The sequence below is a fragment of the Danio aesculapii genome, chromosome 12 (assembly GCF_903798145.1).
Source record: "Danio aesculapii chromosome 12, fDanAes4.1, whole genome shotgun sequence".
In the NCBI taxonomy this organism is placed as follows: domain Eukaryota; kingdom Metazoa; phylum Chordata; class Actinopteri; order Cypriniformes; family Danionidae; genus Danio; species Danio aesculapii.
The window spans coordinates 23477151-23497599 of NC_079446.1; the positions used below are offsets into that span (position 1 = coordinate 23477151).

At 34.9% G+C, this 20449-nt stretch overlaps 1 protein-coding gene across 1 annotated transcript in view; it reads right to left on the minus strand.

Annotated features, from left to right (window-relative positions):
- caskin2 (CASK interacting protein 2) overlaps positions 1 to 20449 on the minus strand; it is a 97825-nt gene that overhangs the window by 1298 nt on the left and 76078 nt on the right. The window contains 9 exon segments of the mRNA XM_056469255.1: positions 1 to 217; positions 3603 to 3825; positions 4889 to 5847; positions 5849 to 6542; positions 7740 to 7878; positions 10552 to 10653; positions 10824 to 10934; positions 13564 to 13649; positions 17683 to 17752. The exon segment at positions 1 to 217 is cut by the window's left edge and continues 1298 nt beyond it. Of these exon segments, the coding sequence (XP_056325230.1) occupies positions 121 to 217; positions 3603 to 3825; positions 4889 to 5847; positions 5849 to 6542; positions 7740 to 7878; positions 10552 to 10653; positions 10824 to 10934; positions 13564 to 13649; positions 17683 to 17752 (2481 nt within the window). The 3' untranslated portion in view covers positions 1 to 120.

Sequence of the window (20449 nt, forward strand, 5' to 3'; positions counted from 1 at the left end):
TTGATTCGTTTGATTCATTTCTGAAGAATGATGTAAACAGAGTATGAAAAGTGAGTGTTTAAAGCGTCCAGAAGCTTCCATGTGAAGGCCCCGCGTAATGCTTTGAGGAATTACAGGAGGTCAATCCAACATGGCATCCAGCTGGTCAGCAAGATCATCGAACATGTTCCCTATATCATCAAGAATATTCCCCGCTGACTTCACCGTGTTAATGCCCCTGAGAGAAAGAAGAGCAGGGATAATGTGAAGACGTACATTGTGAAAGTATAATAAATTAGTCAAGTTTGATGCAATGTGGGTCTACAGTTGGAAAGCCCTTGACCTGTGATAGATGAACATTCATATTTTTATACATAAAGTATGTACTGTACATACATGTACATAAATGCATAAATACATACATACATACATATGCATGTACGTTGATGATTAAGTGTGGGACTACAGGTGTAATCTACTTGACCAGTTAAAGATACATTTTTTATAAATCATTTGTAATGTAGTTTTGAGTCAGCAAGATTTTTTGGCATGGACACATTAAATAAACTAAAAGACAGTAAAAAGATTTGTCATTTTACAAATAGAAATTCTATCTCAAATAAATTCCCTTTTTTCTTTATCAATGATCACAATATTAAGTCTTACAATAGATTTGGAGATACTTCTAAAAATGTTTATTAAGCACATCACTAATTATGATTTCGGATTATGCTACTCTCAAAACATTTGTTTAAAAACTAAAACTATTTGTTTTTTTTAGTTTTTCAACACTTTAAAGTAAAAAAATACACAGAAAATGCATAAAATTTACTGTAAAAAGCCATGGTTGCTGGAATTTAACCATTAAAATACGCTTGGAATGTGAAAAATATTTCATAATTATTTTTGTCATACAACAATCTTTTGAAGTATGAGAAAAAAATAAAATAAAATGATTATATATATATATATATATATATATATATAAACTATAATAATGTTGACAATAGTAATTGAATTTATGGTTACTCACCATATATATATATATATATATATATATATATATATATATATATATATATATATATATATATATATATATATATAAAATAATATTAATAAATATAACATATTAATAAAACAGATTGTTTACAGTTGAAATTACTGACATTTTTTACGGTGTAAACTAAAGACTAAAGGAAAGAAAATAATTTTTAAATGGATAAAGACAGAAAATTGTTCCTTTAGATTGTAATTTGAAATTTGTGTATCAACCTACATTTTCGTTAAAACAAAATCGTACTTCAACACATGCTTGACTGCAGTTTCTAGGTAAAATTAAAGTTACAGGGCAGTATGCATACAGCCAGTACGCAGACGCCAAACAAGTTTTGTTCCCTTTCACACTAATACCATGTTATTACATGGACATATTATTCATGAATAAAGTATTCTTTTCAAGTGGTTCTTTTGAAGTATTATTTTAATTGTGGTTCTCATACAAGAAAACATACTTTAAGCAACATATTTTGGATTTGCAAAAATGTATACAGCATCCTCTAGTGCAGTGTTTCCCAACCCTGTTCCTGAAGGCACACCAACAGTACACATTTTCAACCTCTCCCTAATCAAACACACCTGAATCAACTTATTATAACATCAGAAGAGACTTCAACACCTGAAGTTAATGGGTCAGTAAAGGGAGACATCCAAAATATGTACTGTTGGTGTGCCTCCAGGAACAGGATTGGGAAACACTGCTCTAGTGCAGTGGCCCCCCAACCAATGACTGTAAAAAAAAATTTTTTAAATGGACGACGCGACAGCACCTTTTCCCATTGAACATTTTGAATGCAAAACGCCTCATGACGGGCACAAACGGTCTCAAAAAACGCTGTAAAAAGCACACCGCACTTCTATTGTCAACAAAAAAGGCAGTGTGGTGTGCCTTGCATTTTTTTGCCTCGCAACCCATTTGTCTGTGCAAGATCAACTAATGGAGATCACAAATGATGGCAGCCTTGGGGCATCCGCATATTGCGTCTTTTCTGAGCACAAGTTCTTTTTTTTTTGTTTTTTTTTTCAATGGAGGTGCGCGCATATTGGGAGCAATGACTGTATAAAATATGGACGACGCGACATTGAACGCTTTGAGGGCAAAACGCCTCTGTGACGGGCACAAACTGTCCCAAAAGACTGCTGAAATTGGAGCCTGGGCATGCGCAGAAGGACTGCCTGATGGAGCCAGAGGAGGAGCCGTGGAATCGAGCTTCCAACCAAACGCTTGATGTAAAATTAACCACGCCCCCCGAACTTCTCGCTTGACCGCCGGTATCTGCACTATAACAAAGGCTCGCTGATGTAAATATAAGTCCAGTCCAGTTTTCAGAGTTTAAGTCCAAACACTGCAGTGCTTTTTAAATTTCTCCATAAATAAAACTTGTATCAGTTGCAGCACTGTTTTGTCAGCTTTTCATCCTCTGAGAAAACAGTTCATGTTCACCAAAAAATCTACATACATTCACCCACCACCACATCCGCGGTAAAATTGTCAAGCGGTTACCAATCCACGGTCATAAAAATGTAGGGCGCCACTGCTCTAGTAGTAACAGAAGCATGCAACAAAACATACTCAGAGCAATGAATCTGTGAAATGAAATCGTTTGCTGAGGCACACATTTCCAATGAGCCATGTTTGACTATGTTCTTACAGTAGTTTTGATGGCTTTTCTTAGAACCTTAAACTAATTTGTGCTTCACCAAAAAAGGTTAAATGAGTTCAAAATAAATCTCTGTAAAACTTTTTTGTTTGACGGTTGAAAACTTTCACCCACAAAGGCCACAATTTTGTAGAAATGTGTCGATAAACTATTTCAAATAAAAATAAATCCCATATTCTATTTTTAAAAGGATATGATTTCTTTTCAGCAGTTGTCTTGGTCTCAAAATAACTATTTTATATACTCCATTACCATCAGGATTTTCAGGATGACTTTGGGAACTCTTTAAAACTGATTCTTGACTGAAATGAAACGCCTTGTCAGGATTTGTGCTCAACGCATTGAGAAAATGGGCAAATCATGACACTAATAATCAGAATAAAATATATAGCGAGTACAGTGCAGTACTCAGTCCACCGTTTCAAAACTCGTGACTGACAGGATTAGATTCACAGCATCCATATATGCAAAATAAAAAATCTCGGATGGGGTTTTAAGGATTAGCATATGCTACGCTACGAGCTAAATCTGTTCAAAATGCAAAACGAGGTTTGACAGACTGACCGGCGACTCTGCTGACAGTGAATTTGTCAGGAAAGGAGTCAAATGAAAGTCCTAAATGAGACACCATCTGTTCTCCATCCATGAAATAAGGATATCAACAATCTGTCTTCGTCGCATCCAAACCATCAAAGAGTCAAAGGAAAAACAGACACTAGTTTTAGGTAGAATTACTCAATGCGAGATTATCCAGCAGGCTCCCAAGTGGTCATCCAGTCATTATAGGACCATCTGCAAGACTGTCTTTTCAAAATAGAGAATTTCCCCTTATGGACTCAAGCTGTTTAGTGCTCTTTTTAGTAAACAACAAACAGACAGATATACACACACACAAAAGTTTACCTGCTTGCTGGGTCGTCCTGAGCCAGTTTCCTCTCCACAACTTGAAGGGCTGCTTGTAGAGACGTGCTGGTTTGCTCAAGTCGTTTGTGAACCAGCACATTCTGGCCTTCAGCTGTCAGCGCTGACTGACCTTGAGGTGTTGTGTTTGGGGGACAGCGAGTCAGTGGACTGCATGGAGGAGAAACAGCGAACGCCACGCTCTGGACAACACTCACTGACACTCCTGAAGAACATTGACCACAGCCAAAAAGAGCAAAGCGAACAAACATTTAGTAGAAGCACAAACATTGCTAATAGACTTTGTACAAGTTCATTTGGTACAATTAAATTCACAGGCAAATATGTGTAGGGACTCGAGGCTAGTTTTCTGATAGAGTGGCATCAATTAGTGCTGTTATGGTCGAATGAGAACAGAATGATTCATAATACTGATGCTTGATATATCGGCATTTATCCACATGACGTGACACACACTTTAGGAGAGTTTATGTTAGAGGGAATACAAGCTTTCAGGAGTGTGGGAGCTTTCACTGTGAAGAGAGGTTTTTAGAGTTTCAATATAATGATTTTTGCAAAACAAAGATCTGGATGTTCCATCGCAAATTCCTTGTTTTCTGCAACTAAGGTTTTAAACTGAAATTAGTTGTCCCGTCCGCTGTATTTCATTTTTTGTTTTGTTTTTGCAATGCAGACTAAGACAAATGAGGTCAAAATGTCCATATATGCACATCCCTAATAATTAATCGTTTCTGCTAACTGAAATAAAAATAGAAATAATATATAAAAATATATATATATTTACACAAATAAATAATACATTCACTAAATTAAATGTTTTAAAATAAGCCTATTTTGCTCACCAATGCTGCATTTATTTAATCAAAAATACAGTACAAATTGTAAAATTGTAAACTGTTATTGCACTATAAAATAACTGTTCAAAAGTATTAATATTATTGTAAATATTATGACAATGAATGCAAATAGTATTTAAATACTACCTATATTATTCTATATACTTAATCTACTCTAAATACAGTTTTTTTAATACATTGTTCTATTTTTTGTGTTCTGTTTACTGTCTGTTGTGTATGTATAGCACTTTTAAAAAAAACTGTGCGGAACCCAAATATGTGTGTTGTAAGCACATATGAATAAGCAGCTCAAAATCAAAATGTTAAAACAGACGTCATTTGTCATACACTCTTCAAAATGAAAATAGATATATAATAGATCTATTTCTTTAAATAATGAATTTTCTAACATACAAAAAGTCATAGCAGTACCTGAGATGGCTGCAGTGGAATGGCGTGTGGGCTTAGAAGGGGTGGGAGGTTTATGCGGAGAGCCCGGTTTGGGAGCGAGGCCAGCTTTAAGAGGATTTTTCCTCAATCCGCCATTCTGCATGCACTGCAAGACCATCTCAGTCTCTGTGGTCCTCTCATTTCCTATTTGTGCGCTGGTGCCTTGACCTTTCATCTGCAGCTCTTTTGGCTTATATCTCCTTTTGACCGTATCCGATTCCTTTAAGTTAAACTCGGGCACCTCTAGGGATGATTTGATCGATTGTGCTGGCTTCAGAATATCAACAGCAGCCTCGGCCTCGCTCTTAGGGGATGCTAATTTGGTCCGTTGCTTAATAGTAACTTTGCCCTCTTCTGCAAAAGGTATGCTCTCCTGCGAAGAACCGGAACCTTGTTGGTTCCTCAAAGGGCTGACATTTTGATCTGCAACATTTTGCTTCGTTTCATATGTAGAGCAGTCGCTAGTGGTCCTCCTACGGTTCTCTGTATTTTTTGGAGGAGTAGCTGGAGACATGGCTTTAAAAACAGGGCTGTTGCATGTCTTACTGGGGCTTCCTGTACTGCTCTCCAGTCGAGCTGCAATGCTTCGGACACTCCCAGCACTCTCTGTTTCAACCCCACTTGAAGTTACTCCACTTGGGGCAGAGCTTAGCCGTTTTGGAGGGGGAGGCGGTGGACCTTTCCTCTTGGCACGGATGGCAAAGGAATGACTGCGGCCCACTTGGCGATCACTGGAGGTGAAAGATGGCTGGCTGCGACCGGGTTTGCGAGTGAGTGTGGCATAAGAAGCCACATTGGCAGACGTGATGGTAGGAGCTGAGACATCATCATCTTCATTCTCTCCATCCGACATGGCGTAGCGGGAAAGACTCTGAGTTCGCTTTTTAGTGGAGCGTGATGTGTCTTCGTTTGGCTGCGCGGCTCTGACTGGACCGGTGTTTTTTTTGCTTGTTAGCGTCGCAGTTTTGATGCTGCAGGTAGCTGAAGCCCCTCTGGAGGGGTGATCCTTGATGGGGTTGGGATGGAGAAACCACTGGTCTAGATTGGGTATGATTTGGCGGATATGCGAAACGTGTTGTTTTACCTGTCAATATGGGTGGGGTTCTTGACGGACTGCTGCTGGAAGAGTTTGGATGAGGTTGTAGCGGCAAAACTGGGGCCATTCTGACAGGCGATATTTGGTTTTTATCCTGAGATTCCCTAATGGCATAATGTTCCTTGCTGGGACTGCTGTCTGAACTATCCAGGCTCTCTTGTGACCTGCTGTGAGGGGTCACTGATGCCATCGGGCGTTCTTGCGAGCGTCCTGACCCTCCTGATCGTGTCCCGATGCTCTCTTGACTAAGACGCATGGCTGTTCCGCTCATGCTGAGACCGTCGTGTCCTCCAGAGTATCCGCTACGCGCCATGGCGTTTTGCAGCTCCACGCTCAGCTCGCTGTCCTGAAACGTGAGCATCTTTGGTGACAAAGGTGATGAGGGGCAGTCGGAGCTGTCATGATGCTCAATGGCCACCAGCTCAAGGGCAGGAGGAGCTCTTCTGTGCTGGAGCAATGCCTGACCCTCGGCCTGGGTCTTACGGGCCTTCTGTACATCACTGAGCCGCTTAACTGCCAGCATCAGCTTCTTCTGGTGACCTAGAGATAAACAAAGTCAAGGAATTAGAATACTTTGTGGTTTTGGAATCTAATGTACAGTTAAAGTCAAAATGATTAAACCTGAAACTGTCATTTTAAAAATTATTTCCCAATACTGTTTAATAGAGATTTTTAAACATTTTTAAACATAATAGTTTTAATGACGTTTGTCTAATAACTAATTTATTTTGCTTTTGCCATGGTGATAGTACATAATATTTGACGACTTATTTTGCAAGATAGTAGTATTCAGTTTAAAGACTTTATTTAAAGAGGTTATCAAGTTAGCTAGGCAAGTTATTGGATAACAGTGGTTTGTTCTGTAACCAATTGAAAAAAAATCTAATGTTAAACAGGGTTAAAAGTATTTAAAACTGCTTTTATTCCAGAAAAACTCAAAGAAATAAGACTTCCCCAGAAGAAATAAATATTATAGGAAATACTGTGAAAATTTCCTTGCTCTGTTAAATATTATTCGGGAATTTTTTTTTAAATAATTAAAATTTCTATTAATTTTGTCTTCAACTGTACATGAGCATTACTGCTATGTTTATCTGGCTTTAGTGTTATGTTTAAGTACATTTGTGAACACTACCTACTATCAAATTTTTGAGGTAAGTTTTAAAATCACAAGAAACTCATACTTTAATTTAACAAAGTCACAGTAAGGTCATTAATAATGTTAGAAAAGATTTAAAATAAAAACAGTTCTTTTAAACTTTTCAATGAACACAGAAACAAAATGTATCAGGCTTTCCACAAGCCGTGGAAAACATTGATAAGAAACAACTAAAAGCCTAAGACTTTTTGAAACGTTTTTGAAAATAATAACATATTTTTTTCGGTAAAAAAAAAAGTGATTTTGTGAGAAAAGGTATGCATATTGTGTGTTCGTTCTATAATCAAGCACATTTTATATTAATACTCAATTTTATGTAATTTACGACATCTTACAGGTTTTTTAAACACTGTGAAATCTGTGTTTCACAAAGAATTTTTTTGTTTATTATTGCGTAAACCCAAATTTTTAATCATAATGTGGCACTAAAGCCTTTACAGGAATAAACTACAATTTTATATTCATCTATCCTGCTATTTTTGACCAAATAAATCCAACCGTGTTGAACAAAACCCAAAAAGGTCCTTCAAATAAACATATTAATGTACAATATCACTTTTTATTCACCCTTTACTTACCCAGCTTAGTGATGCCAATTTCCTGCAGATCTTCCCATGTGATATCCTGCACTATGCTGATGGAGTCGTAGCCATTCTCCGCTAGTTTTTTCTGGTATTGCGGCAGCCCAATAGCACTGAGCCATTTCCCAATATCAGACTGAAATAAACAGATTAGCACAAATGTAAAATGATCCTCCTGTTTAATTTGATTTGGTTAATGTAAAGTGCATGTCTTGGTTAAGCATTACATATTAATAATAAATAACAATATAACAATTCCAGCCTCTTTAAGCAACAGCACCAACAACTGCTTCGCGTAAATCTGAAGCTAAATTAAAACAAGTTCTAAAAATATATTTATATATATATATATATATATATATATATATATATATATATATATATATATATATATATATATATATATATATATATATATATATATATATATAATGCAGCTGCAACATGCGGTTTACTTGACTACATACTACAGGTCAATGTCTATGAAATCTTTTTTTTTTTTAAGTTTTTTAATTACATGTTACCATTATATACTATTACTATTTTTAATTATGTCATATTTTTACAATTTCTATTTTCAATTTGGTTTAGTTTTAGTTTGTTTCATTAATGGTTTTATTCGTTTTAGTCTAGTTTTATTTAACAAACACATTTTTTTTTAGTTTAATATATTTAGTTTCAGTTTTAGTAATGTGAGTTAATGAAGCACTTTTAGTTTTGACCTAAGTATTTACATATATTCACAAACATGAACTAGTGATGAAAATAAAATAACTGTTTAAACAGACTCATACAAAGCAACCTGAATAAAAGGACGAATTAAAAAAATATATCTTTATATTAAATATAACATATTTAGTTAAACATGTCTAGTTAAAATATGTTGGCAGATGAAGAAAATATTCGTTTAAGTTTAATATGTTTAATTTTTTTAATATCATTTTTGTTTTGGATTAGGGCTGGGCAATTTGGCGTAAAAGCAAAATCTCGATTATTTTAACATTTTAACTTGATTGCGAATATTGAATGATTATTTTATTTATTTATTTTATGTTTTTGCCCTCATAGTTCACTGATATGTTTTGTACAGTAAATATGCTCACATACTACAAGTGAGAGATTTTTAAATGAAGAGTGCATTACTCGATTCTAAAATAATTGAAGGAAACGCACACTATCTAGCATCTATGATTATTTATTGAACAACTGAAATTAAAGCACACAATGCCTAAAACCAACAGTCACAAATAAATAACTTGCACTTTTGAAAACATTAAAAATATTTTTTTTTGTTTCCAAAAGTAGAAAATAAGCAGTACATTTTCTAAATAAAATAACTATTGTATATCGTGTATATAATATTTTAAATAGTGCATTTTTTGAATCTTCTGTAAACAAATATTTTCATGTAAGTAATAATTTTATTGTAATAGAAAATATGCCACCTCAACGCATCTCTGCCGCAGCTTCCAATCATCATCAATGCAGTGCAAACGTCTGATGTGTAGTTACATTTTTTAAGAGGTGCACGGGTATGTGACCACGCGAAGGCTGTGCTGGACCATACGCATGCATTCAACGCAGAAGTATAAATCAGCCTTAACAGAGCGGGGTCAAATGACTCCACACGTGGCAGGGAAAGTAATTGATAAAATTGACCTGGAAAAATTAGATCGATTAAAGTTTCTGAATGTCGATTTCAATGACTTTTCGATTAAATTCGATTAAACTGAATTACAAAAATAAATAAATAAATAAAATGAAGACAGCAAATAGTTCTACAGTAGAAGGAATTTTACAAAATATCTTAAGATGTTTTTGTATTTGATCATGCACTTGTGTTTGGCTGTAAAAGTGCCATCTACTGTTATTTCTCAGATTTTCCACCACAGAATGACTGCTTATGCAAAGTATATTATCCTTAAATCTAATTTTCATTGCACATTTTGTAAATGATGTAATTTATATAATTCTACTCACATTGTGAATAGACTTATTAGGGATGCCGTTTCTTTGGATTATTTTAAAGAAACTTCATAAAGACTTTTTAGTAAAGCATTTCATTTATGATCATCACTGTCATTTTTATGCAGTTTGTGCATATCATAATCTTGAACACATAGGCTATAGCCCATATACGGTGCTCAGCATAAATGAGTACACCCAATTTTGAAAATGAATATTTGTATCTATTTCTCAGCCGCAACCCAGCACTGGGAAACACCCATACACTCTTGCATTAACACTCATACATACACTACGGGCAATTTAGCTTATTCAATTCACCTACAGCACATGTCTTTGGACTTGTGGGGGAAACCAGAACACCCGGAGGAAACCCACATGAACATGGAGAGAATAAGCAAAGTCCACACAGAAATGCCAACTGACCCAGTCGGGGCTCGAATCTTCTTGCTGTAAGGCAAGTGCTACCCACTGCGACACGCAGCACCCCTACAATTAAATTCATGCAAAATATTGCAAAAAATATTACAAACTACAGCATTTCAACAAAATTGTATATATTTTTTGTTTCTCTTGATTTTTGCTATTTTTGAAAATGTTATTTAATATTTTTCCCTAACATATAAATCATTTTTTACCCATTATTGTAAGTTATTTTGGCCAGATTTGGCTTCATTACGGACTTAACTAATGTATATGCACAAATATAATATTATAAAGCATTCAACAGAATATCTTAATTTAAACGAGAGATTTGTGAGTGGTGTACTCTTATATGCTGAGCACTGTATGTATCAGTAAATAGCTATAATGGTTATGCGTATGAAAATATAGCACTGATTACCGGAATGTAATCTGGCAACCACTCCGGTATATTCAAGTTGCCAATTTCCATGGAGATCTTCTTGCGGTGACCAGGCTTTGTAACACCAATAGCGGTGAGATCCTAAAAGCATAAAAGAAACGGATTGACACACTTCAGAAGCATCTTAGAAAGATGATAGCAGTTATGCTCGGCTTTGAAATGTTACTGAAAGAGGTTGTGAATACCAATGTGTTGTGGCAGAAATAAGCCTGCATACTTAAAACGTTGCTGCACAGCAAAAGACGGCTCACCTCGGGGGTCATTCTGCTGATTGTGGGCACATCATAACCAGCTGTGAGGAAATTAGATGTGTACTGCTCCAGCTGAAACTCACACAGCCACTGGTAAATAGCCTCGGCATCCTAATACAAAGAAATGATTGAGCATTATGCAGAAAAGCACATTGGGTCAGCCATGTCAAGGGCCACAGGTCGTTTACATCCAGTTCGCTAGTTTGTGAAAACGCTAATAGGCATACTACTGAAAACTGAACGAAAAATAGATGATTTTGTTTGGCTATGTTTACGTCTATTATTCTAATGGCTAGTTTGCTACAAGTTAACTATAGGGACTAGCAGTTTTCTACTTGATAATGTACAGTACATAAATGTCAATTGCTTGTTCTTACCCGTAAAGCCCTTTTAACTGCATTGATTTGTTTGGAGGAGTGCTATATAAACAAAATTTGATTGGTTGATTGATTAATATACTGAAATGCAGCCTAAAATAAATAAACAGACAGTAAAAGAACGTGTGTTATAATTGTTTACAACATCAGGATTTAACCTAACTACAGCTGCATTTGTAGATTGTACGTATGTACATGATCAGATATACATGTTATTCAACATAAACAGTGCTCAGCATCTACGAGTGCACCACTCACAAATCTCTCTTTTTTAAAATGTATATTTACTATACTACTAGGATGCTTTGGATTAGATTAGATTAGATTAAACTTTATTGTTATTAGACATGTACAAGTACAAGGCAACGAAATGCAGTTTAGGCCTAACCAGGAGTGCAATAGCATCAAGAGCCGGATATAGGTATAAGTTATAAGTTGCAATTATAGAAAAACTATGGTGATATTTACAGATGAATGTACTATCAACATTATATACAGGTTGTATTAGCTATGAACAGAGATTTACAATAGATGAATACATGTACAGGTTGCTATTCATAATCAGGGAATGCAGACAGACATGAACATAATTACAAATGTATATGTACTGTGGGTGTGTACAATATTATATTTGTGCATATACATTAGATTAGTCAGTATTAAAGCCAAATCATGAGGAAATCTAACAAAATATCTTGATATAACAGTCCAAAAACTAGCAGGTCAAATTTATATGTCAGGAAAAAAAAATTAAAATAACAATTTTAAAAAGAGGGGGAAAAAAAAAATCAAGAGAAACAAAAAAAATATATATAAAAAATGTTGTAATGTTACAATAATTCACATCAATTTAAATGTACTTTCCTTCTATTTCTAATATTTTAATAAATATATGTGTTTAATAAATCTGTTTTGTTCAAATGCACTAGGGTATATTACCTTTACTGACTGAGAAATGAATAATAATATTCCTTTTCAAAATAGGGTGAACTCATTTATTTATCCATTTTGCACTGTAATATGGTTTGATACATTACATTATATCATATCATATCATATCATATCATATCATATCATATAATAATAATAATAATAAGAAGAAGAAGAAGAAGAAGAAGAAGAAGAAGAAGAAGAAGAAGAAGAAGAAGAAGAAGAAGAAGAAGAAGAAGAAGAAGAAGAAGAAGAAGAAGAAGAAGAAGAAGAAGAAGAAGAAGAAGAAGAAGAAGAAGAAGAAGAAGATAAAATAATAATAATAATAATAATAATAATAATAATAACAACATTCACATTATTGTTTATTTAGAGTGTGTCTTGTTCCAAACCTGCTTGAGTTTCTTTCTTCTGTTAAAGAAAAAATTTGGCTGCTTTTTCTCAACATTCTTTAAAATGTCTTGTTTTGTGTTTAACAGATGAAAGAAACTGAATGGTCAACTGTCCATTTAATTTAACAGTACACATCATTTCATAGTACATTTATAAATGAAATAGTGTTTTTCTGTTAATCAAGAATAATGTATAAAATGAAACATAAGTAACAATATAGGGTTGGCATATTTTATGTGTAATTTGATGTTTCATTTATTGTATTGCATGCATTGCCTAATCATGTCATGTGTGTCCATGACAATTTGTTCAGATAGTGGAATGAACTGCCAACTTATCCAGTATATGTTTTACACAGAGGATGCCCTTCCTGCTGCAACCCAGTACTTGGAAACATCCATACACTCTCACATGCAGACACATACACTGCAGCCAATTTAGTTTATTCAATTTATCTATAGCACATCTTTGGACTGTGAGGAAAACCGGAGCACTGACCCAGCAGTGACTCGAACCAGCGACCTTCTTGCTGTGAGGCAACAGTGCTAACCGCTGAGCCACCATATCACCCATTTCCCAGAAATGATATAACAAAGTATAAACTAACAAAACAAGCGAAAAAAAATTATTATCATACTTCTAATAATAACTCAATACTTACATAATAATAATAATAATAATAATAATAATAATAATAATAATAATAATAATAATAATAATAATAATAATAATAATAATAAATGTATCATTAATATTGCTGTTGTTGCTCAATAACCAGTTTTGGGTAAAAAGAGGAGTAAAAAAACAGAAATAAAAATAACCCAGATTAAAAATTATTAAAATATGGCTAAAATAACCTTTTTTCACACAGGAAATTAAAAGTCAAAACAGGTGTATTGCATTTTAACGTCTAGTTTTTGGTTTTATATAGACAGAAGCATGTGGTTCACAGTATGTAAAGCATGAGCTACACTGTAACAATAATACATCCTGCAACAACTATATGAGCAGTATGGTAATGTGCTGTTCCTTGTTCTCACCCTGCCATCTAGAAGCAGCTGTTGATGGATGACATGTTGTTCTCCAGGTCTAGAGCTGCTCAGAGGAATCCTCCGTCCAAGAGCACCTAAAAAACACACACACATTTCTGTTGGTGAAAGCCTTGGCTAATGCCTTTAGGCTGTGGAGTGTGGAATCACAGCGCCGTCTTTCATGCATGTTATTGTACCTGCGCGTTTACACATCAGTGTGTTGATGAAGTACATGTTTCAGCAGGAAAAAAATGTTCTTCTGTGACCCAAGGCAGTGTTTTTTTTTATCTTCATTAACAATAGATCATACCAGAATAGCACGATCGCTGACATGTAAAGAAGAGGGTTTTAAGGCCTGAGGCTGCTCTGATGAGTGATTATGTAATATGTGTTCGTGTGAGAGACAGACAAACATAATCGCTTTCTTTTCTGATGACATGCTGTACTTTATGGATCTTTATGATAAAATGCGTTCAGCAAAAAGTTATTAAACAATAAAAATCATATAATGACAACTCAATAGCTTGTAATGAAGCATTTATATGCACTTAAACCAATGTCTTCATTTAAAAACAAAAAAAAGTCAGCAGTGCCAATAACATGCATGTAAATAAGCCTCCGGTTAACTCACCTCCATAAAATAAGCTGATTTCAGCAGAGTTTCTTGATCTCATGCTTATTTTTAGATCCTCTTCAAGCATAAATCCCTACAAATTGTGTGTCCGTGTCATTGATAATCTTCTCTCCCTCTCAAATTCTCCTCTTTTCCTTGCTGTTTCTTACTTGCATGCAGTTTTGCCTCTGTCATTGTGTCCTGCCCTCCTAGTGAAATCTGACACTGTACAATATCTTTCTTCACAGAAAAAAATGAGCCGGCATTTTAAGCTCTTTATTGTGATCTAGTGGAGGATGTTCTTTAAAAAATGCAATAGATTAATGAACTAAATAGCTTATAGCGGGTCTGAGGTGACATATTTCTATTACTAGTCACTGAATATCTTTTATAGAATAGAATATCTTTTTATATCTTGTCTTTTATAGACAAGACACAACATGTGGACGAGTCCAAGGATATCATATTGTAAGAGTTGGCTAGATGACACTGCTAATGTCTTTTTACATTAAGTGCAAATTCTTTAAACAGTCTTTAAACAATTAACTGTGTACACATACTGTATATACAATCACTGGCCACTTTATTAGATACATCTGACCAACAGCTCTTTAACGCAAATCTCAAACCATCAATCACATGGCACCAACTGAATGTATTACGCATGTAGAAGCTAAGGTCAGGATGACCTGTTGGAGATTAAACGGAGCATCAGAATAAGGAATAAAGTTGACTCTAAGGACTTTGAAAGGGACCATAGAGTGCATTGATTCAATAAGATACATTGCTCCCTGATATCTACATACAGTGGTAGATATGTGGCTTAGGTTTTTGAAAAAATCTAAATGACTATGTGCTCATTTACACACATTCACACACAGTATGATGTTCTCTAAAATAAATTTGTGCAAAATGATCATAGTTCATTTGTCAAAAAGTAATTTACCAACTGAATAGATGCCTTGTTAAATGCTCTTCAAGGTGGCATGAATAAATGTATAATCCGTATATCCCACATTTTGAGGTCTGATGCGCTGTGAACAGGTGGTTGGCTGAGAAATGCTACTTGAAACCAGATGTAAAGCGACATGCCACATGTTTTCAAATTCTAAGCATTGTTTTCTATAAGTGAATGCACACTAGGGATGTCTAGATCCGATCACATGATGCATCTGATCACGTGCTGCATGATATCACTTTGTTGCAAAGACGCTATGGGTTAAAAGTCGGCAAAGTAGAACACGGAAGCAGCTTGAAGCAGAAAGCGCGAGTATGTCTGCGGTCTGGAGGTATTACAAAGTTGATGACGACAACATTGCCATAGCAAAATGTGAGATATGTAAACTGGGGACTGCAAGAGGTGGAAAGGAAACCTGATAAGGCACCTCAAAAACAAACAATTGACACAATACATTGAGTTTACCCAGGCAACCCAACTGAAGACGAGTCACCTCACACTGCAGGAGAGTTTGAAGAGGACAGAAAAAAATGCCCCATAACAGCACAAAAGCACGGGACATCATAGCCAATATAGCACAAATGATCGCAATGAGTGACCTGCTATTTGCCTTTGTAGAGAATCCTGGATTTCTTATGCTTATGGAGCATGTATTTATTTATTTATTTATTATTTATTTATTGCCACATCAGCAACTTATGACTATTTCATGGCAAAATGGATGTACATAAAATATTACATGATAAAAACAAATTCATATTACAATAAAAAGTTACTTAGACAAATATAAAGGATAAAAATAAATAAAAATTAACACAAAAATATATTCAAGGTTAATTATATATTTTTCAGTTCAGTTTTTGATAAATAATTTAAAATTCTTCCTGATGATCTTATGGAGCATATAAAAAATTATGTTATTTATTATTTGATTGTTAACAAACAGAGCAGTTCTGTGAGGTAGCTTGAACAGAGTTGTTGAATGTTAAAAAAAGGTTAATTAAATAAAAAATAAGGAACATCCAGGATCTATTTTTTCTTTATTCTTTTTTTTATGTATTATAGAAGTATCGGATCGGGTTTCGGTATCAATAGATACTCAAAATCAAATGACTTATACTCAAAAAAAAAAAAAAAAAAGATAAATAAATGAATCACCTAATGCACACTGGTGCCATGAGAAAATTTAGCAAAGAACTGGTGCAGTGCAGTCTCCATGCCTCAAAATAAGAATCCCACATAGATAGGAAAGTTAATTTAAGCTTAGATAAACTTAAAAATAAGGGGGAAAATGATCATTGTTGTATTCTCACTTTAAAATGTTGTGGCCAATCAAACGCAGCTTATGATGCGTGTTTTAATGGTCCCATGTGCAATGTTACAGTCTGTGTTTTGTTCTAACTGGTCTGTTTTTCACCAGGAATTTACTTACCCTAAAGGCATTTACATGAGAACGAGGAAACAATGGTGTTTGAGGGTCACAGCATGACATTTCCACATACTGAACTCCTATTATTCAGCTATGGCTAGGTACTGTATATCCAAATTTTCATTATATGCCACCTTTGAACATTGTATTTGTTGTTTGTGCCAGACAGGCTGGTACAAGTATTTCAGAAACAGCTGATTTACTGGAATTTTCACACAACAATCTCTAGGGTTTAAAGAAAATAATCCAAGAAAAAAAAATATCTAGTGAGCAGCAGTTCTGTGGGAGAAAAAGGCTTGTTAACGCTCAAGGTCAGAAAATGGCCAGACTAGTTTGAGCTGATAAAAACACAACAGTGACTCACATAAGCACTTGTTACAATGGAGGTCTGTGGAAGACACAACAACTCAAAACTTGAAGCAAATGAACTTCAGCTGAAGAGGTGACACTCCTGTCAAACTGTAGCTACAATACACACAGGATCACCAAAACTCGACAAAGATTGGAAAAAGTTTGCCTGTTCTGATGAGTCTAGATTCATTCCTGCTGTATCATTCAGATGGTAGGGTCAGAATTTGACTCAAACAACATGAAAGCACTGATGCATCTGGTGTGGTATCATCATTTCAGGCAGCTGCTGGTGGTGTAATAGTGTGGGCAATATTTTCTGAACATTATTTAACATGCCACAGATGACTATGGCAATCCCCTTTGACCTAGTGGGCCTATCTTATGATGGCAATTTACTTCCAGCAGAAAAACACTCTCCGGTCTTCTCAAACGGGTTTCTTGAACATGATAATGACTATGATGACTTTAATACCTTTTGAAATTTACTGAAACAGGAGACTGGCATCATGGATTTGCAGCTGACAAACATGGCACAACTGCATGAGCTATAATGTCCAAACTGACCAAATTTTCTGAGAATACATTGACCGAATAGTTGAATCAATGCTTAAAGAATGAAGGCAGTTCTGACAGCAGAAGGGGTTACGAGCTATGTATACCTAATAAAGCGGCCAATGAGTGGCATGTATCTTTTCCCACCATGTATTGTTTTCATTATGAGTTGAGTTGTTATTCTTCAACATATCTGATGAAAGCAAATCCGAAGACAGTGCTAACCTGAATGAGGGTCCATGTGTTTTGTGGGATCCTGGGTCTGTTCCAGCAGTTCTCCAGCAGAGGGAGGCATCTGAATAGAAGAAAACCACAGTACTGTGTCACATTTAACTCAACAGCTGTCTGGCAGAAATAGCTCTGAGAGACGATTACTGAAAGGCTACACACAGAGAGTCTAATTACTACACATGCATATTCATTATTATCAGCAAGAACATAAATGAATATCTCTTTCATTTCAAATGTAAGGCCCTCTGTTACAAATGCTTACACTCAGTCATTGAGAATATTGGGTTGAGGTGGTTTAAATGCAATACATGCTGCGGTATGAGTAACCATATTCAGCTGCATGTAAAATTTACTGTGTTATGTAATAAGGTGGCAATACCACTGAGATGGTGAGCTACTCTATGTTTCCATTAATATGCGGAGCGAAATAATTTTTGCCAGACCCTTAGGCCAAATAAAAATCTATAAAAAATGTGAGTTCAGTAAGACTAGTCAATAGTTTTATGAAGCAAATATGCATTGAATAAATCATTAATGAAGATAAATACATCTGTAATGTTCTTTACGTCAAAGGAACATTTCCAAAAAAAAAAAAAAACAAAAAAAAAACTAGTGCAAATTTACATTTAGTGCAAAAAAGAATGAAGAAATGGCTTACTACACCATGTATTAAAAAGAATCTAAGCAAAATTAATTCTGTCAGAATTTTGTCTAAATACACCCAACTTTAATTATATTTTGTAATTAGATGGCAAATAGATGAAATTATATGATATGTATACGTTTTCCACCTCACCTGATTTATATCTCTGCATTAACTTGTTAAACAATGATAACCCAAATATTGACAGAACGCTTCAATTCCACTCCCCGCAACAGGACATACGGATTCAGTGCGATCAATTTTCGCCAATCCAATCTACCTATTGTCCAGTTTTTAGTTCTAAATTCACAAAGAAAACATGACACACTGTAACCTTTCAGTTCTCGTAAACCTTTGATCAAATTCTTATCTTCATTCGAAAAAAACATTTGTAGTAGTATCAGTAGTAGTAGTAGCAGCAGTAGTTGTAATATTAGTAACTTTCTGTAGTAGTAGTTGGTGTAGTACCTGTGTTTAATTATTGTTGTTATTATTACTGTTATCCTTTCTTTTTACTGTCATTATTACTATCATACATTACAAGCATTGTATTTGTGTGATCCCAATTTGTGTATCCTTTTGCATATTCTAATAAAAAAAGAAATAAACATTTTTATTTAAGCCTTACGCAGCTAAAAATAAATACATCATCATTACGCCATCGCCAAGAAAAGTAAATAAAAGGATTATTCTAATGCACAGATTGCGCTGCTATTCCTGTACAAAATTTTGTCATTCTTATTCATGTAGTACGATAAGCAGTCTTATTTTTGTATATGTTGTTGCTTGTTTTTTTTGAGACACTGTGTATTTGGAGACCATTAGACATGATTTGCAGTAGTGTAACAGAAACAACTAACTGTGATGGCGCAAGAGTTATCCCCCTCTCTACAGACTTGTGAGAAGGCCCGAATGTCTCTATTGCTGCCGTAATACTTGTGAAGTTTACCCGGTATGGGTCCACTACGAGGCCGGGGATGCCCGAAAACAACAAAAAAAAATAAACAGTTCAACAAACAATTACCTTATCCCAGAAGTGTAAAAAAAAGGTGGTATTTATTTACAAGGATTATGATAAAAACGTCAAGAGCAAAATACATGTACAGTGACCCAATCGCAAAAAGGTATGTACAAGAAAAAAAAAGAGCAAAAATATACAAAGTAAAAAATAAACAAACAAAACTATAAAGGCGCGTATATACAACATAAAAACAAACAAACGCTATATCTACAGTATGTAAGAGAGTATCCAACACAAAGAGAACTGCTCACGGTTCTGCCACAACACACTTGCTAGCCAGGTAAACTGCTCTGAAGGCAGTGAGGGGTTTCGATGAAGGACGGAGGGGGATAACTCTTGCGGTATCGCAGTTGGTGTCATTAATTAAATTAATATTTGTTTATTTTATATATGTAGTGTTTGAATATTTAGTCTAATAATAATAGGATAACAGTTATTTAATATTGGTACGTACTGTACAACAATACTGTTGTAATACTATGTCTAACTAACTGAAATTCTTGACAACTTTTGTTAAAAAGGTATTGAGATCACAAAAAGCATGCACTGCTTCTCGGGGTTTCTATATATAACAGTAATTATTTTTTCCCTTTGGTGCCTCATGAACCATGAAATCTCTGTACTGTTCTTGGAGGGGGGTCACTATCTTGAGAATTAATCAGTGCTGCACATTTTTACTCAAGTTCTCACAGCTTCAGCTTCCTAAAGAAAATCGATGCACGCACACACATACACATGGAATCACAAAATCTCAACCTTTCTTCCACAGTTGTGAATGTGTGCAACTTAAGGCCAATATATACTTCTACACAGAGTGTGCAAAGTAGGGAGTGTGTCTTCGCTGCAGTCTGTAGCACAAGATCAATTTCAATATGGTTGTTGCTAGAAAAAAAAATTATTTATTTTAATTATAAAATTACTCATTACATTGTGTGTTATTTACATCTACCCTAACGCCAAACCCCATCCATCACAGTAGCATGGGCGTTACCATAGTAGGCGTTACAATGTCACTACATATTGGATCAGATCCACTACATCATCGTGCTACAGGCTGCAGCAAAGACATCTTGATGGTAGGTTTAGCGTAGCTTTGC